The sequence below is a fragment of the Juglans microcarpa x Juglans regia genome, chromosome 6D (genome assembly GCF_004785595.1).
Source record: "Juglans microcarpa x Juglans regia isolate MS1-56 chromosome 6D, Jm3101_v1.0, whole genome shotgun sequence".
Lineage (NCBI taxonomy): Eukaryota > Viridiplantae > Streptophyta > Magnoliopsida > Fagales > Juglandaceae > Juglans > Juglans microcarpa x Juglans regia.
Genome location: NC_054604.1, coordinates 23,085,598 through 23,103,461, shown reverse-complemented (window position 1 = coordinate 23,103,461; position 17,864 = coordinate 23,085,598). Strand labels below are relative to the sequence as shown.

The window sequence follows — 17,864 nt, the reverse complement described above, 5'->3', positions numbered from 1 at the left end:
CCTCATGAACATTCTACGTGAATAACAATTCTTATTTGTAAAAGTTCTTCCTCTGGATTTGGACTTGTATAAAAAAGGGAGAGGTTAGAAACTATACTCGAATTCGAATTTAAAGTTTGATACGTGCCAAATCATTTGGAAGTGGAGAAGTGTAAACCATAAAGAGATTTCACAAGAACAAATTCATAAATTGATATAACTTCATATAATATATTAGATATATTTTATAATAAAAATAATTTTTTAAATTACAATATACCATATCAAACTACAGTTTATTTTTACAGTTTTTTTTTTCAACTAAAGCATTTATCTTGGAAGTAATAAATGACCGTTTGAGCTGTGGCATTGAGTAAAAAAAAAAAACCGCTAAAGCAAAAGCATTAACCACAAAACTTCCGGTCTTTATTTACAGTATTTGCCATCCATTACCCGCCATCCCTTCAATTTCATTAATGGTCAACTACATTCAGATCAGACACACAACAGTAACGCACTCTTATCTCTTTTTCTCTCTCGCTGAGCAAACAATGGAGGGTCTGATTAAGGGCTTGATCGACGTCGCCCTCGGCCACGACAACAAGGACGACGAAGAATCCAGCCCGCAGGCCCGGGACGAGCGCTCTAGATCCAGTTGGGCCCAGGTTAGCAACCCATCCACTCTGAAAGGAGAATTCCTTTTTTGTTTGCTCTTTATTTCTTTATTACATTTCGAACTGAGATCATTGATCGGCGCTGAAATGCACAGGTTGTCTCCGGAGAGCCAGATGAGGGTGAAGAGGGCTCTGATAGAACTCATGGTTATACTCAGAACCAATGGAATAGACAGGTATGGATTTCGATTTCCAAAATTTGTAGTGTGGAATTTGAGTGGAAATGCAAATCAAAATGCGGTTTTACAGGGAAAGAATGAATTGGGGAGTCAAGATTGGGAGGTCGCGGGCTCGAGACCTTCGAAGCAGCCTGGAAAGGTGATTTTTTATTATTTTTCTCAAGTTTCTATTGCTTCCGTATTGTGGACCTTAGTTTCTGTTATCAATGAGCTAGACCATATGTTGTCAGAAACTGTTCCATTATATTGGTTTTATCCATAGGTTTAATGGGTGGACCGTGTTATTAAATTGCTTTAAAATTTATAGAGGATTTTATTTTGGCTTCTGAACAAGCATTTTGGAAGAGTATATAGGTTTCAGTGTAGTCGTCAATTCCGCAATGGATAATAGTCATGAGATAAATAGTTACAATAGTAAGTGGTTGATATGCTATAAGTAAGCCTAAAGGCAGGCTTAAGGAAACCAATATGTCATACGAAGGCCTCACTTGGAATTTTTTTCAGGTGTTTAATTATCAAACACATTCAAACTTACAAGCAAAAATAGGTGTTAATATATTGTTCACAATATTATGCAATTAATATAAAGATCACCATGGTATGATATTCTTTCTATCGACTTTTGGATGAGCAATATTATGCATTTTATATAAAGATCGCTATGCTTATTCTTGACAATATTTGACTGCAGGCTTCGCATGAGGGGTACATAAAGGTTGGAGATATTGAGCAACATGGTTATGAACAAAATCGTTGGAATAGAGAGGTTACTTTTCTACTCCTCCGATTATAGTAAAGATGCTGGAATTTTTTTTTATGAGTTTTAATTATGCTTGGTGGGATTGAACTCTTCATACAGGAGAATGAAGTGGAGAAGAAGGATGAATGGAAGACTGTTGGCGAAAAGCCTCGAAGGAAACCCCACAAGGTTTTTTTCCTACCCAACTCATCACTCTTAAAGAAACGCACATTAAACTGAATCTTGGTCCTGGAATTAAATTATTGGGGTCGCATCATTGATTTCTGTCTTGGATTCTTGGCAACAATATTTCATGTTAATTTCAATGCTTAGAACTACAAATGCTTTGTGCAGAATGTGAACTTTTTTTTTTCAAGTATCTGTGTTTGTTTGTTTGAGAGAGGGGTGGGTACGTACTGACCAACCCCAAATGTTTCATTTATTCTATTTTGGTGGTTTTTGTCAGATAATGAAGATCCAGTACCTAGGAGCAAAAGTGTTCTGAGGTTTAATGTTAGTGTTCAGCTAGAAAATTGGACTTGTTGCCTTATAGTGCCAATGCCAACTTTTTGTGGGTTTAGTGTACAAAAACAATGGACCCTAGCTCATCCTTTACTTTACGACATTGCGATGGAGAAACTCGGGTTTCCTTGTCACAATTGACTGCAATATTATAAGATGCTGCATTATAAATCTGACGCTTCTTTTTTTTTTATTATCATCATCAATGTCTAAGTGATTCACTGTGATCAATATGTTAACAGATTCAGATGGATCAGTGGCATGGATACAAACGTGCTCCAACTGAGCAAGAATACTCTGATGAGGTTGAAAATGGTTCTTACTTGGAACCTGCAGAAGAGGAGCTTGCTGACCTGTCACAAGCTTGCAACAAGCTTTGGGAACTTGATTTAAACCGTTTGGTACCTGGTAAGGACTATGAAATTGACTGCGGTGAGGGAAAGAAAGTTTTCCAAAGGGAAGATATGGCACAAGGAAGCCTATTTAACTGGGTGAATGAAGACATATTTAGGAAGCCTAGTTTTTCTCGTTTCTGTTCTCTTCTAGACAATTACAACCCAGATGAAGGGTGCAAAGAAGTTGTCTCATCTGGGGAGAGGCAAGAGCAAGCTGCATTCATAGAAGAAATTAGTAGGACTGCACCAATCAAGTATCTTCACAAGTATCTCTCATCCAAGGGCATTATATCTGAGAACCATCAAGATTTTAAAACAATGATGACTAGTCTCTGGTTTGACCTCTATGGCCGAGGTGGTACATCTGGTTCCTCTTCTGCTTTTGAACATGTATTTGTTGGAGAAATCAAGCAACGTGGTGAACAAGAAGTTTCTGGCTTCCATAATTGGCTTCAGGTATGTGTCTCATTACTCACACTTCCCAATATCTGGACTTGTTCATGCTTATGTCGGGAATAGTTTGTTGATTTTCTGTTGAGAGTCAAATGAGGCAGTAAGTTAGAGCAGTATCCAGACATTTCTCAAGCTAACACACTTTGAACAAAAAAAAAAAAAAAAAAAAAAAAGCATTTGGTTAGCCAATGAGTAGGGATTTCTGTGGATAACAATAACTGATTTCTAAGTTGCAAGCTTGGAATGATTATTGTCATGCTAAATGATTAAATTCTTTAAAAAATGCCCACAAGCTGTTAGAAATATGGTCTAGCGCTATTAGTTTTGCTTTCTTGTCAATTAGTCACAGATTTAATCAAGTACGTTAATTATCAAGTAGCTTTTAATTTTCTCTCACGTTGACACCTGGCAACCTCAAATTATTAAAATTTTTAATTCTTCTGAATGAAGGGTGAATCATAATCAATTTGTCATTTGTTCTCATTTCTTCCCAGTTTTACCTTGAAGAAGCTAAAGGCAGGGTTGACTATCAAGGTTATATTTTTCCTCGAAGGCGTGGGCAAATTGTAAGTGACTTGTATGCTTTTCTTCCAGTTCTACACTGAGAAAACTTTGGAAAAAAGAGAATTTCAGTTTAGTTGAAGAATAAGGAAAGAGAAGAAAAAAAAGACTAAAGGAGAAACTAGGCTGTGAGAAAGAGAGGACCCACCAATCATAAAATGTATTTATTAACTTTACCATTATTAGGTGCACTCGTTTAAGGAGAATATTATTTCCAAAAAAATAGAGGAAATAAAAAGAATAAAATAAGAAAAAAAGATTTGAATTTATGTTAGAAATATTGAAAGATGAGGAATGATATTAAAACAAAAGATAATACCAGCAAGCAAATGGGTTAGTGGTTGCTTTTTTTCTTTCTTTTTTACTTTCTAATTCAATTGTGACTTTATTTAGTTTTGTTAGTTTTTTTTTTCTCTTTTTGACTTTTGTTTCCCTTTAGAGATTAGGTGTAATTCTTGAGTTATAGTTTAGACCTTTTTCTTAGTTAACATGAGATGAGAGAGAGCGTATTCAGAGGGCTGAAAAAAAGTGCAGGTTTTTCCCTTCTTAAAATCCATGATCAGCCAAAACTTTTTCTCCACATCCTTTTGGGGAGGGCACTTGTTCGGCACTGTGCATAGGTGATATTTTAACTGCTTATAATGACATCTCAGCTGAGTTTGGGAAAAGCTCTCAAACCCTGCCCTTATAGGCAATATTTTAATGAAGGGAAAAATATGGTATGTTTCAAAAAAAGTTACATCCATAGTCACAATAAATTTTTTTGAGGGGGGATGACAACACTTATATCCCTTGTGAGTTGGAAAATACCCTAGGGAAAATGCAAAGATTGTCTCTAGGTTTAAAAAGACCAAATTGATCCTTGAGCTTTTCCCCTTTTTATAAAAGGTCCTTATGTCCAGTTTCCACAGAAAAATACCACGAGGATGCTAATGCATTCTGCTTCACAATTACAAAAAATAGAATGGAATTTATTAAGCTTCTGTAGCTGCCCATGTGAAGAATAGTGCCACTTACGTTTGTTTTTCATTCCAACCGAACCCCTTATTGAAAAAAGCCTACATGATGGAAGAGGATTCCAGTTTTATAGCCTGCTCATAGAAAAACATTATCCAATTGCATGCAGGCTGAACGAATATGCATTTTTCCTACTATTTATTAATTTACCTTTCTTCAATACAAAGTAATTATCACAGACTTTTATGTGGCTTTTGAAGATCAGTATTCTCTGTAACTTTAAGAAATTGAAGTAGGAGATGGTACCCCAAAGTTTGTTTTACTTTTTCTCTGAGGGATGAGAAAATAGATTTCATTTTAGAAATGTACTCACCTTCTCTGTAACTTAAGGAGATTTCTTTTATGTTCACTAGATGTCAGCTTTTTATAAAACTTCCTTCTTACAAATGGTTATCCAATTCTGTGATGATGCATTACTTCAAGTGGGTGTTGCATTACTGATGTCGATATACTGAAGATTCTGTATTCCTTCAAACAACCACCTTCCTTAGTGATGACGCATCACATTAATCACTTTAAGTGGATGAGTGAAATTACCGTTTTGACCCTTTAACACACTTAGATTGGGGGTGGGGGGTGGGGGGGGGGGGGGTGAATAATGTAGGTCACAATATTAAAATTCAATTTTGATTGTTTAGCAAACAAATGTGCATGTACGATTGATTCATGACTCAATCCATAAATGATTTCAGTCACCAAATAAAACAAATATTATAATGCAAAATAAATATCAATCACAAGACAAGATTTTTTTGTGACAAAGTGAAACCTTTTAAAGAATTATTTAAAGATAAAATACTCTGGGGGCGGCCTACCCAGAAGAAACCAATCCACTATCTGAAGATTAATACAAATAAGTTCTGTTACAAAACCTTTGTAATATGAATCTTAGTTGACATCACAAAACGACCCCTTTTTCCCCTAGTGCAGTAGCAGTTGAACTCTAATGATCTCCAAATTAGGTTAATTTCTTCCACTGGAACTCCAGTGGCTGATCACTCTTCAAAACCTTTTAATCTTCGTTGTGATCTTTATAGTAGTTTAATAGAAATCCAATAGATTGGATCTTTTGAGAACATAAGAGGAGAACATAGGAGACAGGCTCCTTTTTCGTGTTTTCCCTTTTAGCACACGTGATTGATCAATCTCTGATTGGGTGTCTAGAAGTGAATTTCGTGCTCCTTAAACAGTCCTTGGTTTGGAAGAACTCATTCTGAGTTTCAAAACCACACTTCTGAAAATCTGCCATTGGACTCATGTCGTGATGAGTTGTTGACTGGCCGCTGTTTTCTCATTCAAATCTTCTGATAACATTATCAAATACCCAAAACTCAGAATTCCCTAAAAAAATAGCAAATTACAGATTACCTTACTGACCATTTAAATGCCAAACCCAATTGAAAAATTAACAAATTATCAATAAGATTGTTCACTGTCTAAAAGTTATAAATCCCAACAACTTAGAGATAATCTTATCTATTGTTTTGAATACCGAAATTGGCGAACACTTAAAACCTAACAATAAGGAACATAGTTCGATATAGCAGCTGTTGATTATAGAACCAATATAATTTTCAACATAGTGCTTCCTTTTATAGCTGAGCTTTTGGTGATTTTGATATTTTAGGCATAAATAGAAGCTTTTGATTATTGTGGATGTGTTGCTTTTCATACATGGTGACCAGTAAGTTATCTAAGAAAAATTAGGCAGTAGATGTAGCTCGCATTTATATCCTTGATTGAAAGCAGATCTTACTAAGATTAAATAAATTGAAAATTATGCTGACAGAAGTTGCTTAAAGTTTTTTATTTTTTTTTTCCTGTCACCTATTCCAACTTGCAGCCGGACTCCGAAACCCAGTTGCTCACAATTCAGTTTGAATGGAATGGGGTTCTCAAATCTGTCTCAAGCACTTTAATTGGAGTGAGCCCAGAATTTGAAATTGCATTATATACCCTATGTTTCTATATGGGTGGAGAGGACAATCCCATTCAGTTGGGTCCGTATCTCGTTAATATCAAGTGCTATCATCTTGGAGACAGAATTGGGTCTGCATTTCCTATTGCAGAGTGTTGAATATCAGGTTGAAGTATCCAGTTACTTCTCTGCATAGCCATGAGTTATATGTGTGAGAATATATAAATCAATTAAAAGTTTGGTAGTGTGTGATAAAAACTTGCAATGATGGTCATAAAAGTTCTGCGCGCACCTTCTATATTTTTTTCCCTTCTAGATAGTTATCTATCTTATATACATCTAGTGTACTTAAGTTGCGTGTTTTGTTCTTTTTAATAAAGATTTATTGTTTATAGAAAGAAGATAAATAATCTATGCAAAGAATCATTATTTTCTGGGATTTACATAGTTGATCTGATGAAAGCTTTTTCTTTTTCCCCACTTCTGAAAAGTTTTTGATATGATGAAACCTTAAAGAACTACACACGCCATTGATATATCATTTACTGTGTTGGGCTTATTGACAAAGGATGATACTGCATTCTCTACTTTCTAATATCAACCATTATTTTTTATTCTCAGCACTACAAATTGGCATGTCTTGGCTCTTGGCATGGATTCATGCTGATTTGTCATTCTATTTTCTTGCCCTATATTTGGTACTTAACATCTAGGGAATTTGGTTTCTGGGACCCTTCAGGTGTACACAAATGCATCTAACTTGGATTCTTTTTCTTATCTTTTTCCTTTTTACTCATTTAAATGAACCTGAATCAAATAAAAGAGTCCCAGGGCAGTTTTCCCTTTCTACAGAATTGTACGTCACGTTGCTTGTAAGTTTAATTTGGTTTTTTCACTTCATACAGATGATTTTCTTCTCCATGTCATTTTATCTTTCTGAAATTTTCCAGTAGGTCAATTGTAGTCAATCAATTGGTTTAGACAAAATCGTACAAGTAGGGGGAAATAGACAAATTATGAAAGGAATAGATGCCTAAGCCTTACGAGATTCGAGATTCCTCTAATCTCAAAATATCAACACTTGAGAAACTTCCAAGAGTATGACTTATAGAAATATCTTTGTTAAGTTGTGAGATATTTTCATATCAAGATATGTCTCCATTTTACGTCAGTTCACGTGAAATTTCCTAGCTAGATCTCAAGTAATATCGACGAAGGCTCCTGCCTTTGGGGGATCCAGACACATTATAATTTGCCAAATAGGCTAGCTAGCTAGTATGGGAATTAACTATATATATGACATTGCAGGCTCAATTTCCCATTATCAGTGTGCTGTTGATCTTCTATCCCTTTGAAAGAAAGGAATAATCGGCATATATATAGATAATGTTTCTCCGGTTTTATTATTAATTAGAATTTTAATCAGGTAATGCTAATTAATGTATGTGGCTTCCAAGGGATAAAAGCCTGCAGAATAGGCCTCAGCAATATTTGCTAGCTAGAGGACAACGAAAGCTAGCCTGCAGTGTACGTTGCAATTGTGAAAGCAGTGGGCAAATGGAGTCATCCCTAATTTGTCCCAAGTTCAACCTCCACCATTCACTACCTTCCATTCGGAAGCATCAGATCTCGTCTAATTTTGTCTGTGACATTGAACGTACAATGAGCATATACCAAGAGAAATTTGATCCCATATTTCACTTTTTGATTTCATATATATACCGAGAGATTAGAGATACAAGTGTTTACTACAAGAAAAACGAGTATTTGTGATGTATTATTTGCAACGAGAATAACTATTTATAACGAAAACAAACTTATTTTAACAGGAAATAATCATTTTCACAGAAAATAACTGACTACAAATAAATAATTTTCTTATAGTCGATAGCGTGATCTATTTTTCTTTTCATCTTTTTTTTCTTGAATGATAACATCTAGTTTTTTATGCGTGGCTTAACAATAGATATATGATCATAGATGAAGAGAAGCTAGCTACTCATTTTTTTACGAGTATATATACGTTGAACCCACCACTTCGCTCTCTGGGGAAAGCCTTCATACATGATGTTGCGTGCATGTAATGCTTTCAGCTAGAGTTGTCCTTAGTCATGACACCATTTTATTTTATTTTATGTTATATTTGTTTTGGTTTGGTCGACATTGGCTTGAAATTTAGTAATCATGCATGCAATTCGTTACAAACATTAATCAAAGCAATGCATGCAATGTTTTCTGAGTTGGTCATGTTTTACACATTATCCTCTTATTCAATTTTTTTTTTTTTTTTACCATTTCAACTCGTCCTAATTTTCTCCCTTTTCTTTCACTTTCACTACTTTCTCTTTCTTCGTTATCTTTCAAATATATATTTTTTCTCACTCCCAATGCTTTTCACCAATGGAGAGAAACAAATTAGAGACGGAGAAATATTGAAGAGATAAGGTTTCACACCCTCCACAAAAAAAATTATAACGTTAGGCCTAGCTAAGAAGTACGTGGCCACATGCAGCTAAGCTCAAAAACCATATATACCTCTTGCATAAAGACCAAACTATATATATATCGATGTCAAGGGGCCGGGGCATGCAAAAAGATTCGGATTTATCCTTTTATATACGTTAGAGTCCTCGTGCTCAATCTTGCTTCTATTCGATCACTCAACTATGAATTGATCAATATCACCCACGCACGCACACTACTTCACACCTGATTACTACATTATAACACTATAAGAAAAACGAGCATTTGTGATGGATTATTTATAACGATAATGACTATCTACGACGTAAACAGACTCATTTTAACAGAAAAAAGTCATTTTTGCAGAAAATAACTGATTACGAATAAACAATTTTTTTGTAGTATAATTGGAGTCCACGTACCCCATTAATGTTGTAGAAAAAGAGACCTCCTTCAACTGCTAAAGCTCACTTAAAACTCATGAACACCTTACTCTATTACGGTCTTAACATTCTAAGATGGTATATATGCTACGGGTCCTATAGTACTATATGGTAGTCCCGGCCTTAAGGAATTATAGCTCAAACTACGTATGAGTGGCCTTTTTTTTTTGGCTAAGCGCGCATTAGTATATCCCATACTAATATATATATATATAAGTCATGAAACTTTAATATGAAATGCCTTACTTTCTCATAGACAATGGGAGCGCTTGCACAAGTGTCCTTGCCAGGTCATGAGCACTTACATTTTATCGAGTAAGGAATTCCCATGTACTTTAAAACTATTGTGGCTGAGTCTTGACTACTACATGATGAACTAGTAGTACTACTTGTTCAACATTCATATCCATGGGGCAGACCTTCCAAATATATATTATCATTATGGCTGTCAATTTTTTATAGACCCACGAACGCAACACATAATAATAGGGCTAGGGTTGGATAAAATCGGGTTCGGGTCGACTCGAATTTGATCCGATTAATTTTCGAGTTATGTCGGGTCAACCCATGAGTTCATGGGCCACAGATTAGTTGGGTCAACCTGTGACCCGATTGACCTGTCCACAACATATTAATATTTTAATTAGATATTGAATTTTACGTTGAAAAATATAACTCTTGTTTTAGATGTTTTCTTAAATTCTTCTTGTATATATAGCCTTTGTCTAGTTATAATATAATAATAGGAATAATGATAAAATATTTGTGAATATTTCTCTTTTTTTTTTTTTTAAACGGATCAAAAGGATCAGACTTGGATAAACAAATGGGTCAATTCGTGAAATAATTGCATTGGGTTCGGGTTGAATCGAAAATGACCCAAACCTGAATGACTGGACACGAACCGGCCAACACGTTTGACATGTGGCCCTGACCATTCTCGCCTTAATGTAACTAGGCTATGGCACAAGAGAATTCGCACTGAAACTCCATATACATGATTTATTTAGAGTCAACCTTGTGCATAAAATTTAAATATAGATTACCCATAATATGAAAGCATGCCTAAAGCATGTAAAAAGGCTTATATTATATATATATATATATATATATATATATATATATATATAGAATCCGTCGCGCAATTTTTTACTTTTTTATTTTAAAATAAAGCTTGGCCTTGAGGCATCTTAATTCCTTCATTCTTGTATTTATAAGAGATGATTAATTAATTAATTAATTAATTATATGGCGCTTCAAAATCAGTGGTAGGAATTCGCATGACAGATGCGACTTTTGTTCCCATCGGCCGCAAGATTAAATGGAGCCCATCAACGCTCCGACTGTTGTTTTAAAAAGAAAAAGTGTATAGGGAGGTTAATGGCCATTTGGATTGTTACAAACTTCCAAACAAGGATTCAAGAAAACGAAAGCAAAAGACTTGGCCACAGCCACATGCAGCCCGGCGCGCGAGTATTGTCCGTCCTTTGAGAGAGCCTTCTGGTCCTTCTTATCCTAACCAAACCAAAACGAAGAAAATTTATCAAAATTTCTTTGCTTTTTTTTCATCCACATAAAAGCATTATGAAGGACAGAGCACATACGTTGACAACCGAGAACCTAGCCTTTCTTTTTTCTACTTTAATTTCCTTACATTGTGGCAAAACAAAACCACCCGTTGGTTATCAGACCCAAGAGATAATGGTCCAGAAAATTACAGACTCATATCTAGTACGTACGTTATATATACGTTCATATCTTTTCACATTGATGAGTGACTAAAAACGTCAGTACTACTCATGCATAAACTTACTTTGTTGTTTTCCATGCATGTTTCTCATGCCGTTAAAACTTTTAGTCTTTTACTATTTAATTTCGAGAAAATTTACTTATATATGTGTCCTCTTTAATCATGCAGGTATGTACGTGAAGAAATTATTGAGTTTAACTCATCTCATAAAATCGGTTTTATAAGAGAGTGTTGTTCATTCTTTATAAATATGCCTAAGACCTTGTCTATAGATAATATGAGATTATTCCTCAACACCCTCCCTCATATGCAGGCCAGTATTTTTTTTACTCCTTATCACGGGTAAGTAGTGTGGGTCCTAATTCGTCATGTGATAGGTTCTGATATTATGTGAAAGCATCATTTGTCCCAAAAGGTTAAACTGATGGGAATATGTAGATTTTATTATTTATTTTATATCTTAACATTCCTGCTCACATGTGGGTCAGACTCTTCCTTAATGGGTAACCCAACACGTAGAATATTTAATTAAATGAGATAGAGTGCAGAGTCAAGGTTCGAACTCAGGATCTGATCTGCTCTGATATCATGTCAAATCACCACTTATCTCAAAAGTTTAAGCTAATGAGAAGGTAGATTGTATTATTTATTTTATGTCTTAACAATATATTCAATTATGGTACATACTGACCGATCTCACAACTGCTCACGAGGTATAAATCATCAACATCGATCTATCCAAACTTTTTTTTCCAAGGTTCATCAAGAAATATAAACTAGAAAAATTAATATTACGTAAAATCAAACAATAATAAAAGTAAAAAAAGGTTACGAAATTTATAGTTGTTCTTATAATCTGCTATTTTTTTTCCATTAATCGAACCTCCTACCATATATGATCATGAGATTACCCTGACTCATGATCATCTAGGATAAACACCCAACTCGTTGACTAGGACAGGTACAGCTAGCGGCAGCTGTTAAGTCAAAATATCAAGGGTTTGCATGCACACCTCTTTTAGATATTTAAAATTCTCGATCTGGTTAGATATTAAAGCTTCATTTACGTTGCAAGCAGAGATCTTTTAGCTTGTACACGTGTTTAGAAAGGAATAAATCTAGCTAGCTACCGCATTCAAATTCCCTATCGAACATTCTCATGTACTATACAATGTATATTAATGCATCCATAATCATAGGCAATTAATTACATATTAATGATCATGAGGTTCGTAAATTTTAGGTAAATTAATACAGATGGGAATGACAATGTGTAACCGCGTATAGCGAAAATGACCCAGCTTGAAAAATCGAGCTGACTATATATTGCTTTGATTTTTGTGCACTTTTTCCTTTCTAAATTAACAAGAGCCCACCAACGTTGGCTGTTTCAAAGACCCTAAAAGCACTCTCGATCGAGGTTCTCTTTTATAAATATACACCACAGCCTCCTTCATCCATTCCCACATCTCTCTCTTCTTTTTTTCTCAAAAACACCACGTTCGAAAGAAAAAAAATGACTTTAACACTACGTTCCTCAACTTCATCTATCAATCTCAAAGATACCAAGAGCCTGAAAACTCCCGATCATGATCAATTCACCGGCACAATTTGCTTTGCGCAAACTAAGCCGTCGTGCCGCATCCGGGTCATGAAGAGCTCGATGAAATTAGAAGCGCAGCTCTCGCTCGAGAAGACGACCGTGAATGGCGCCGAAGGGTACTGGGGGAATGATCATCATGATCATGAAAAGCGAGAAAAGCTTCATGCACTCTCTGCAGGGGGGCATAATCAGGATGGAAACGATTCAAGGGTTCCTGTGTTTGTGATGCTGCCACTTGACACAATAACGCACGGAGGGAACTTGAACAAGCCGCGAGCAATGAATGCGAGCTTGATGGCGTTGAAGAGTGCAGGAGTGGAAGGAGTTATGGTGGATGCATGGTGGGGGTTGGTGGAGAAAGATGGACCACGCAGGTACAACTGGGAAGGTTATGCTGAGCTTGTGCAAATGGTTCAAAAGCATGGCTTGAAGCTCCAAGTTGTCATGTCTTTTCATCAGTGTGGAGGAAATGTTGGAGACTCTTGCAGGTATATTAATTAATTTGCAGTTCATATATTCTTTCTGCTTGTTCTCAAAGGATGAGATTTAAATATATACATATATATATATATATATATATATTTACTTGTTCTCTTTGGACAGATATTTTACCATTTGATTTATTTTTCGTTTAAATTTGGTCTTATGTTAACTGATATCTAAGAATATTTGTGGATGTGGTTTTATTTGAGAATTTCAATACCAATAAATTGTGTTGAGCAATTACTAGTTTTATATAAATACAACTATTTTACCACCAATTTTACAATTAGGGCCGTTTGGATAATAAGATGAGATGATGGGATGAGTTAAGATTGTTTGTAAATAATAATGAGATTATTAGTTGAATTTAGATGAGATGAGGTGGGATGAACACCTCTATATCCAATTGGGCCCTTATTCAACATGATAGTGTTATTTCTTAAAAACTACCAACCAGTTTATCAGCTTATTTAAATTCTAATTTTTATATAAATACAATATTATTCCATTTAAAAAAAAAATTGTAAAAAAGGTTGTGTAGGTCTCATTCCTCTTCTAATTTAATTAATATTTTCTTTTCTGAGATAGAGTAATAAATATTTTTAACTCCTCATGATAACCAATTTAATTAATTATTTTATCTTTGAATTATATATAATATTGCAGCATTCCTCTACCTCCATGGGTGCTGGAAGAAATAAGCAAGAACCCAGAACTAGTGTACACAGACAGATCAGGAAGGAGGAATCCTGAGTACATAAGCTTGGGTTGTGATTCACTACCTGTTCTCAGAGGAAGAACACCCATCCAGGTCTACAGTGACTACATGAGGAGCTTCCGTGACAGGTTCAGAGATTTCTTGGGCGATGTTATTACGGTAATTAATTTATAAGCATCTACAAACATCTATCTATCTTTATATACTAAGAACAATTGGTACTAACTGTATATTAATTAGTTTCACCAGGACTTAAAAAATATTATCCAAAAATTATCAAAAACATAATCTTTATATTTAAAATTTTAAAAATATTATAATATTCATGCATTAGAAAAACCACTGCCATAGGGTGGCCCAAGCCCCCATATGTCTAGATCTAACCATTCGTGAAAGCCAAGTTTGGGCCACTACGGGGTGGCCCAGCCGGATATGTTTGGCAAGTAAGATGAGATACAAAATTCCCATATCATCATTATAAGTTTTTCAAATTTTCACACAAAATATAATAAATAATTTAAATTTTTTAAATATCAATTCAACTTTTTTAAATTTCAAAACAATAATAATATTAAAAAATAATATTTTAAACTTTCATCTAAAACCAAAATTTATCATCTCACTATCCAAACCTATTCACCTCTTTGACTAATTAGCATATTAGGCAAGATCATAAAGAATTATTCACTAGTAAATTAAACGCATGAAACTTAATAAAGGTAAATCAAGCTTTGAAACTTAATAAAAAAACAAAATGATGGCTACGATGTGATGAACTTTACATAGAATTATTTAGAAAGGTATAAAAAATAATAATCCTGTTTTGGGACAACTAATGATGATCTTTACGTTGAATTCATCCACCTATAATTAGCTTAGTCCTTTATTTAATTGACAGCAGCAAGCTGTAGGATCTCACTTTGTAATGATATCATTTTCAAACAGTACCAAGAAATGAGATAATTTCTTTCAGCTTTAGGAACTCAAAATCATCATTTTATTTTATTATTATTATTATTTTTTTGCAGGAAATTCAAGTGGGAATGGGTCCTTGCGGGGAGCTCAGATATCCATCTTATCCAGAGAGCAATGGAACTTGGAGGTTTCCTGGAATTGGAGAGTTTCAATGCTATGACAAGGTATATTGAATACAAAAGAAAGAACCACGCTGGAAAAAGGAAAAATCGATCATATAGTTAATTAGGAGCTGGAAAGAGGAAAAATCGATCGATCATATACGTTGGTCCCAAATATATGGCTCGTAAATTACACTATTTGTGCTAAACCTTATTGACAACATAAGAAAGAACCATGCATAGGTAATGACCAACCATTAATATCATATACGTAATAGATCAGAGAATGAAGCCATGTTTATATAATATTCTTATACAAGCTGCTGATGCAGTATATGAGAGCTTCCCTGCAAGCAGCATCAGAAGCGATGGGGAAGAAAGACTGGGGAACAAGTGGACCCCATGACTGTGGCCAGTACAATCAATTTCCAGAGGATACTGGATTTTTCCGTAGGGACGGAACATGGAACAGCGAGTATGCACACTTCTTTCTCGAGTGGTACTCTGGAAAACTACTAGAGCACGGTGATAGAATCCTTGCTTCTGCAGAAGGAATATTTCAAGGAACTGGAGCAAAACTTTCTGCGAAAGTAGCTGGAATCCACTGGCATTATAGAACAAGGTCACATGCTGCTGAATTAACCGCTGGATACTATAATACTAGACATCGCGATGGCTACCTTCCAATTGCACGAATGCTAGGAAAACATGGAGTTGTATTGAACTTCACCTGCATGGAAATGAAAGATGGAGAACAGCCCGGGAATGCAAGCAGTTCACCTCAAGGGTTAGTTCGGCAAGTAAAGATGGCAACTAGGAGGGCAAGGATAGAACTTGCAGGGGAAAATGCTCTGGAGAGGTATGATGCAAGTGCATATGGACAAGTTTTGGAGACAAGTAGGTCAGATTCTGGGAATGGATTGTGTGCATTCACATACTTAAGAATGAATAAGAGGTTGTTTGAAGAGGAGAATTGGCGGCATCTAGTGCACTTTGTGAAAAGCATGTCTGAAGGTGGTCGAAACACGAAACTTTCTGATTCTGACACCAGCGGGACAAACCTTTACGTTGGATTCATCAAAGAGAAGACTCTGAAGAATACTAAAGAGGTTGCTCTTGTGTAAAGAGTGTATATATATAGGCATGATCAATATTGTAACGATGCATATATAGCTTAGTGCATACTATAATCATGTAGAGAAAAAAAGGAAAATACAAGTGAAAAAACTGAGACACATGCATATACGCTATAAAATCGATCTAATCCTATGCTTAGTTTGATCAGATGGTTAATTAACACATCTGCAATAGGCTAATGCAGTGAAATTTAGGGCCTAGTTTTTTAAGGCATTGAGTTGTCTGGTGCCTACAGCATAGTAGGTATTCATTTGACAAGCAACTAATTTGCTTAAAGTTCTCCCAGACTTCCATTTATTTAGTTTTAATGTTTCTAAGGTCCGAAAGTACTTTCATGCATTGTCGTTCTTCAAGTTGAGATTTTACATGTAATATTTTAAGTAAATAGAGGACATGATTTTTTTCATCTTAAGCGTGCCAATTAATAGAGCACAAAGAAAAACACAGATCAAGGCCATTGCTTAAAGTGGCAATGTAGCAAATTGGTTCATATGGATAGAAATGAAATAAATGGCTAGTCCATTTTCCCCAAGAAAATGCCTGGGAAAAATGCATTGATCATACAATATTAAATGTTGGCCAGCCATAAATTATAAGCTGAAAAATAATGCTTAATAAATTCAAAGAATGGTTTTCAGTGGTACTAACACAACGTTGGCTGGCCTATATATATCTTTATATATATAAAGTAGCTACCTAACAGAAAATCTTGTTTTAACGGTTTTTATTGTTTTTCTGTTAACTAAGTTAATGCCGTTTGTCCAAAATTGGCATTATTCCCAATTTGCATAATTAAGTGTCATTAATTGCTGACCATTGATCTTTCTCCCGTGACATGAGGTAGGTAGGATTCTTAATTGGCATCTTGCCATGCAGTTCGACCAATTAAGTGCCATCCTAGCCTACATGTTAATATAATTAGTCAAATCGCCAAAATAGTAGTTCTAAATTGTACCGATGCAGAATATAGCTATCTAGTACTTATTATCAATGAAGTTTAATCGACGAAAGAGCAGAATAAGAAAAGTTCAAGTTTACTTACTTTTTAAATATTCTTTCGCTAAATCAGAGCTTTCTAGAGAGTATTCTCTCAACCGCTTTTTGTTTCTGGAAAGCAATAGAGGTGAAGTCGTTAGTCATCTTCCTCAACTGAGGAAGAGATGATCTCTTTGCTTGCATGGTAAGAAGAGGAGTGCGATGGAAGAAATGGAGGATGTGTGGAGGAGGTTGAAGTTGAACGATGAGGAGGAGTGTCCGATTGAAATTCAACAGGATGTGCTAGGGGTGACGAAATCGAAGGGCGAAAGAAGTTTGGTTGGGAAAGTGATTTCGGATCGTAGGATTGGAAGGGATATTGTCAGATCGATGATTGAGAAGGTGTGGAAGGTTGGTAAACCATTAGAATTTCATGATATTGAGAATAATTGCTTTGTTATTTCTTTTGCCAATCGAAGAGATAAGGTGAGAGTTCTCAATAGTTTTCCATGGCTGTTTGATAATCTTCTGTTTGTTCTTAAGGATTTTGATAGTGAAACGCAGCCTAGTTAGCTTGATTTTGATCACGCTTGTTTATGGGTGCAAATGTTGAATTTACCTCTGAACTATATGAATAAGAAAATGGGGGAGGCTATTGAAAGATCTTTGGGGGAGGTTAGGGAGGTAGATGTACAAGAGGATGGTGTGGCTTGGGGGAGGTGTTTGAGGGTGAAGGTGGAGTGTGATTTAAGAAGGCCTTTAGCTCGTGGAAGAACCAT

The 17,864-nt window shown here is 35.3% G+C and overlaps 2 protein-coding genes across 4 annotated transcripts; both read left to right on the top strand.

The window, feature by feature from the left end:
• Positions 1-434: 434 nt before the first annotated feature.
• On the top strand, positions 435-6,716 carry LOC121234959 (poly(U)-specific endoribonuclease-B-like). 3 transcript variants are annotated; one of them, XM_041131118.1, is made up of 8 exons: positions 435-644; positions 749-829; positions 903-971; positions 1,548-1,598; positions 1,692-1,760; positions 2,336-2,944; positions 3,436-3,507; positions 6,363-6,716. In XM_041131118.1, exons 1-8 carry the CDS (start codon positions 456-458, stop codon positions 6,594-6,596), a joined length of 1,374 nt encoding a protein of 457 aa, XP_040987052.1. In that variant the 5' UTR covers positions 435-455; the 3' UTR covers positions 6,597-6,716. The 3 variants fall into 3 exon arrangements, with proteins under 3 accessions (XP_040987052.1, XP_040987051.1, XP_040987053.1); XM_041131117.1 differs by having other exon boundaries at positions 442-644; positions 1,524-1,598; XM_041131119.1 differs by lacking the exon at positions 1,548-1,598 and having other exon boundaries at positions 442-644.
• Positions 6,717-12,514: 5,798 nt separating this feature from the next.
• LOC121236095 (beta-amylase 3, chloroplastic-like) lies at positions 12,515-16,418 on the top strand. Its single transcript, XM_041132590.1, has 4 exons — positions 12,515-13,184; positions 13,846-14,056; positions 14,926-15,036; positions 15,306-16,418. Exons 1-4 carry the CDS (start codon positions 12,610-12,612, stop codon positions 16,095-16,097), a joined length of 1,689 nt encoding a protein of 562 aa, XP_040988524.1. The 5' UTR covers positions 12,515-12,609; the 3' UTR covers positions 16,098-16,418.
• Positions 16,419-17,864: the final 1,446 nt, after the last annotated feature.

What these genes read in the sequence shown, in the direction of transcription:
- LOC121234959 (XM_041131117.1), top strand. Translation starts at nt 456, where the DNA reads ATGGTCAACTACATTCAGATCAGACACACAACAGTAACGCACTCTTAT. An exon ending in CTAGATCCAGTTGGGCCCAG is followed by an intron (nt 645 to 748) that starts GTTAGCAACCCA and finishes TGAAATGCACAG; the next exon opens with GTTGTCTCCGGAGAGCCAGA. An exon ending in CTCGAAGGAAACCCCACAAG is followed by an intron (nt 1,761 to 2,335) that starts GTTTTTTTCCTA and finishes ATATGTTAACAG; the next exon opens with ATTCAGATGGATCAGTGGCA.
- LOC121236095 (XM_041132590.1), top strand. Translation starts at nt 12,610, where the DNA reads ATGACTTTAACACTACGTTCCTCAACTTCATCTATCAATCTCAAAGAT. An exon ending in TCTTGGGCGATGTTATTACG is followed by an intron (nt 14,057 to 14,925) that starts GTAATTAATTTA and finishes ATTTTTTTGCAG; the next exon opens with GAAATTCAAGTGGGAATGGG. An exon ending in AGTTTCAATGCTATGACAAG is followed by an intron (nt 15,037 to 15,305) that starts GTATATTGAATA and finishes CTGCTGATGCAG; the next exon opens with TATATGAGAGCTTCCCTGCA.